At 41.2% G+C, this 5,797-nt stretch overlaps 1 protein-coding gene across 1 annotated transcript; it reads left to right on the forward strand.

Annotated features, from left to right (window-relative positions):
- Window positions 1–1,202: 1,202 nt before the first annotated feature.
- LOC121799519 (scarecrow-like protein 6) lies at window positions 1,203–3,769 on the forward strand. The gene is made up of 2 exons (XM_042198915.1): window positions 1,203–2,089; window positions 2,168–3,769. The coding sequence occupies exons 1-2, from the start codon at window positions 1,519–1,521 to the stop codon at window positions 3,460–3,462; spliced, it is 1,866 nt and encodes a 621-aa protein (XP_042054849.1). The 5' UTR covers window positions 1,203–1,518; the 3' UTR covers window positions 3,463–3,769.
- Window positions 3,770–5,797: the final 2,028 nt, after the last annotated feature.

Here is a 5,797-nt window from a genome sequence, read left to right on the forward strand (position 1 = left end):
CTGAAGGATGTCATCGACAGTATGCGGCGCGATTTGGGGATGCCACCCCTGCCCGAGAATTACGACGGGACTGGCGGCGGGGACGACGGGGAGTGAGACGGGGGCCGCATTTGTCGAAGCTGTAGGTTGCTTTTTTTTAACTATGTATTTTTTAAATAATTATGTATGTTTTTTGTTTTAAATAAAGTGGTTGCATTTTCTCCGTATTTGTGTCGAAATTTTAATTCCGTAAATTGTTTAATTCCGTAAATTGTTTAATTTGGTGAATTTGTGAATTTTTATTATTGTGAGAAGTCCGTCGGGATGTCCTTGGGGATGTCCGCCATTGTGCAGTGGGAAGTCCTTATGACGTGGCAGTGCAGTGGGATGTCCTTATGACGTGGCAGGAGGTATTTTTGGGAAGTCCGTCGGAATGTTCGCTGGGACATCCGTCCCACTGTGGATGCTATTATGGAGAAAATTCTCTTATACCTTAGTATAAAATTACTTCATCTGTCCCATAAAAATATGTGTATTTGAAATGACATAAGAATTAATATACAATTTGCAAAGTAAAAATCATAAGGAGAATGATAGTTAAAGTAGTAGTAGTGGTGGTGGTGGTTGTGGTCTAGTAGATAGTATGACTTATATTATTATTAGTGTTTAATGAGTTGTAATGATGAGCCACAATAGTATAGTTGTAAGTAAATAAATTGATGAATATGAGCAATGAGTTGAGGACAACTTTCTATAAATGAAAATGTCCATATTTTTATGGGATGGACAGAAATGGAAAGTGCATATATTTTTATGGGACATAGGGAATATATTTTCTCTCTTTAGTTAACACACAAAATAAAACTTCATAAAATTTTATGTCATTCCACACGTGTAATATTCCCTCCATCTTCCATTAATTGACACGATTTTAAAATATGTATTGTAAAGTTAGAAAAAATTTAGTGAAACATAGAGATTTATTACCAAAAATATAAAAAAGTAAAGGGGTTAATTAATTGGGACCAGCAGAAAAAGAAATTGGTGATAAATATTGGGAATGGAGGGTGGAATTTGTTAAAACACTTTCATGAAAGAAATGTACTAGTGTAAATAAGAAGTGATGCATTGCGCAAGTGTAGAAGACTCAAGGTTTGCGCGCGTGGGTTAGTGGGGAGGGAGAGAAACCGAAGCAATAAAGAGTAGACAAGCCACATAAATTAAATAAAAAATGGGTGAAGAAAATAAAAAAGAAAGAGAGAGATGAATGAAGGGGAAGCACTTTTCTACTTTTTTATGTTGCACGCATCCATGGCAGAAAACACAAGGCAGACAGAGTACTACTCCTTGGTCGACTTCACGATACAAAATTAACCAATTCCTCCCACACACCAATCCACCATTTCCCCTTCTTCACCTTTTCTCATTCTTCATTCACACACATGCATGTATATGTTAATATTATCTAACTCCCTGCATTTTTCTGTTTACTCTTTGAATTTTTGTTCCTTTTCCATTTCTCGGAATCTGGGGATTTAGATGAAGGGGATGCCCTTACCCTTTGATTTTGAGGGGAAGGGGGCGTTAGACTTCGATTTTGCAGTGAAGAACAAAGATTTCCTCTCAGATTTCTGCGAGCCTACATCCGTCCTCGACTCCGCAAGAATTCCGAGCAGGCCTACTTCCTCTTCAACCCTGTCTTCCTCTCTCGGCGACACGGCCGGTGTGGCGGCTGTTTCCGACACTAACTGGCACCAAGACTCCACCACTGCCACCAGCTCCAATGCCGGACCACCTCACTCCGACCTCCTCCCCGTTCCGCCGCTGAATCTGGAGATCGGAACAGCAGCAGCCACCGCCAACCCGGAGAAATTCGCCATGGAGGACTGGGAGAGCGTGCTGTCCGATTCCGCCGCCGTCTCCCCCAGCCAGGAGCAGGCCTTCCTCCGTTGGGTGATGGGTGATGTGGAGGATCCTCATCTCAGTAAGTCCGTCCAAATCGGAGGAGGCGCGGCGGAGTTCGATTTCGGCAGCAGCGGCTTCGGAGTTGTAGATCAGGGGTTCGGCGGGGACCAATTTGGGGCAATTTCAAACTACAGATCCAGCTCTGGTTTGGTTCCCAATCCTAATTTCAAACTTTCCCCAAATTTGATGAATCCATCTCCAATTCCTAACAATCTCGGCGCAGAAATGAAGCCGCCTCCAATTTTCAACCCGCAGCTGGTCATGAATCAGCAGCCACCCTTCTTCTTTCCGCAGCAGCAAGAGCAGAACCTCTTCGGGCCTCCTCAGGCGAAGCGGCACAACGCCGGCGAGGAGCAGATCACTGCTCATTACCTGCATCAGCAGAAGCCCAAAATGGAGGAATTAGGTCACCAGCAGCAGCAGGCCATAGTCGACCAGCTATTCAAGGCTGCAGAGCTGGTCCAGACGGGAAATCCAGTTCTCGCGCAAGGGATATTGGCGCGGCTCAATCACCAGCTCTCCCCCATTGGTAAGGCTTTCAACAGGGCTGCTTTTTATTGCAAGGAGGCTCTGCAACTTCTCCTCCACACTAATGCTAATGCTAATGAGCTCAGCAACTCCAACTCCTCACCTTTTAGCCTCGTTTTCAAGATTGGTGCTTACAAATCTTTCTCTGAGATCTCCCCGCTTGTCCAATTTGCCAATTTCACCTGCAACCAAGCCATTCTTGAGGTTCTCCAGGGCTATGACAAGATTCATATTGTCGATTTCGATATTGGCTATGGCGGCCAGTGGGCCTCTCTTATGCAGGAGCTTGCACTGCGCGGCGGGGGCGCCCCCTCCTTCAAGATCACTGCCCTCGCCTCTACTTCCGCCCATGATCAGCTCGAGCTCGGCCTCACACGAGAGAATCTCATCCAGTTTGCCGCTGAGATTAACATTGCATTCGAGTTTGAGGCTATAAGTATTGATTCCTTGAATTCTGCTTCGTGGTCTCTCCCTTTCCACGTGCAAGAGAACGAGGCAGTTGCAGTGAATCTCCCTGTTGGCTCTCTTGCCAATCACCAGTTCTCCGTGCCATTGATAATGCGCTTTGTCAAGCAGCTCTCACCGAGGATTGTCGTCTCTGTCGACAGAGGGTGTGATAGGACTGATCTTCCCTTTGCCAACCACATAGTTCACGCCCTCCAGTCTTACTCAAACCTGCTCGAGTCTCTTGATGCTGTCAATGTGAATATGGATGCTCTGCAGAAGATTGAGAGGTTCTTGCTCCAGCCGGGGATTGAGAAGATTGTGATGGGCCGTCTTCGCTCACCTGAAAAGACGCAGCATTGGAGGGCTCTCTTTTTGTCTTCAGGGTTCTCCCCTGTAACGTTTAGCAACTTCACAGAATCACAAGCGGAGTGTGTGATAAAGAGGACTCCTGTTCGAGGTTTTCAAGTGGAGAAGAGGCAGTCTTCTCTCGTCTTATGTTGGCAAAGGAAGGAACTCATCTCTGCCACGGCGTGGAGATGCTGAAGCTCGTGGAATTCTTCTCGAAGGTGCCATGAAATTTCGCAAACTCAACTACTGCCTTAAAATTTTTATGAATATTCATCTTGCCTGAGTTTCCAACTTTCGAATGAACCAGGCACATTTTAGTACTGGATGTTCTAATATACTAGTTAAATCTTATTCGATGCCGTATGTTAATTGTGGATCTTGGTGCTGCTTTGCTTTTCCGCTCCAAGATTGATTTATTGTGTTTGTAACCATACACTGGCAGTATTGCAAAACCAGGAATGGGAAGGAAAAAAATCAAAAGAATTTAACCTTTTTGACTCAATTCTTCGATTGTGGTTATGAGCTTTAATCATAATTGTGAATATTTGAGGAATTCTTGCTGGATGATATTTGAGGTCTGGCCATATAGATGTTCATGTTGATCTGTAGTGTAGAATTTGATGTGTTTTATTCCCCTTTTATTGTGCATGAAGAATACGGTTGAGTCGATCGTACTAAATTGCTGGAAAATGCGAATTTCTCGGTTACATTTGGATGGAAGAAGCATCTTCATGCTACATGGTTTTTCTGATTTTGTAGGTGATTTAGATGGATAATCTAAAGCTGCATTTTACTGATATGAAACTGATCACAACTACTTGAAAACTAGCAAGAAACCAGACATATTTTCCTGTGCTAGATGTTGTTAATTAAGCTTGATGTTGTAAGAAACTTATGCAAATCTTTGAAAGAATCTCTCTAGAGAGAGAGAAAGAGAGGAGGCGGACATTTGGGGTGTTGAAAAAAATAGGATGTTGGCCTGAAAATTCTATGTAGTACATGCATCTCTATGATTGGTATGTCCCTTTCAATTATAATGAGGTTATTATAGTATTGATTTTGGTGTTAATTAATTGTTTCAGTTGTGGTTTTTTGCCCTCTTTGTCGTCCATCACGTTACTTTGCATGCTAACATTTCATATTTTAATCCCCATCGAACTTGCTGCTGTTAAGGCTAATCCCTCTTTTTTTAATCCCTGTCCTAATCAACTCACATGGGACTTGTACTATTGGACCCTCTCTACTTTACTTTAATCCTTCTTTCTTTAATCTCCCCATTTCTTTTATTAAACCTAACCCTCATTTTTATACTACCTCCATCCCCAAAAATTTGTCCCACTTTGACCCAGCACGGGTTTTAAAAAAGGTAATGGAAAGTAAGTAGAGAAAGTTAGTGGATTGTGGATCCTACTTTTGGTAGTGGAATATGAGGTCTACTACCAAAAATGGTAAAAAGTGAAATGAGCAAATTTTGGGGGATGATGAAAATGGAAAAATGGGATAAATTTTCAGTTACGGAGGTAGTAAGATTTAAGGCCATGTTGCCTCCCCTCCCTCTCTTGTGCGTGTGTGTGTGTGTGTGAGAGAGAGATTTTCATTTAAAGAATGGTTTTGAGCTCTTTTATTTTTCATGGTTTCAAATAAAATGTCACGGTTTTAGTTTCATTTTAATATCGTGGTTCTAGTTCGAAACCGTAACCGACGATTCTGGTCTCATGGTTAACTGTTGGTTCGCATCTCTACTTTGAAGTGGTTAATGTTGAGTTTTGATGGTGTGATTCTGAGTAATCTAATTATTTGTGGGAGATCATTAGGAGTTAATGCGTCTTTTGTTTTAATTGTTTTGTTTTCACTATTATCTTGCTTAAGGCGATATTAAATAATTTTGCTGATAACTGCTATCTGTCCTACTCCTTAATGTTCTTTAATCTGAATTTATCTCCTTTACAAAATTGTTTGTTTATTTGCGCGCTGTCTGTTCTAAAAATGATTTGCATAACTTGTCCAATCGTAATGGCTACAATTTTGGTCATTATCAATGATTAGTGAGTACTATTTATAACATGCCAATTCCTAGTCAAAATCTTGCCAAATCTTAATTTCCTAGATTACTTAATCAAGGTTAATAAATCCAAGTAGACTTTCCTAAAAAAAGGTCTGTTCACTTCCAGTACTTTGACCAAATACCAATTCACAAATATGCCACGATAACACTACTAACCGGTGGATTTTGTGTTCTTAAAATTTGACATTGTGGAAAATTAGGCAATCTTTTCGTATTGATTTTACAAAGCTATATTGAATATTCAAGAAAGGTCTTGGTATGCAAACAATTTTGCTTATCCCCATTAATGGTGAAAGTCCAAAACAGCTTTGTTAAAGAAATATAATGATTAAGAAGGAGCACAGCTTTGTTAAAGAAATATAGGCATATGATTAAACAACTCTTTGCTGACACACAATACACTGTCATCTTTAGTCTTTGTCTCTCATCTCACTCAACTGTTTTCCACTCATTGATATTTTCTTC

This window comes from Salvia splendens, chromosome 4 (assembly GCF_004379255.2).
Source record: "Salvia splendens isolate huo1 chromosome 4, SspV2, whole genome shotgun sequence".
Lineage (NCBI taxonomy): Eukaryota > Viridiplantae > Streptophyta > Magnoliopsida > Lamiales > Lamiaceae > Salvia > Salvia splendens.

Excerpts from the sequence above, each read along its gene's own strand:
- LOC121799519 (XM_042198915.1), top strand. The coding sequence starts at position 1,519 with ATGAAGGGGATGCCCTTACCCTTTGATTTTGAGGGGAAGGGGGCGTTA. Across the intron at positions 2,090-2,167 it reads AAACTACAGATCCAGCTCTG|AAATGAAGCCGCCTCCAATT; the intron begins GTTTGGTTCCCA and ends ATCTCGGCGCAG.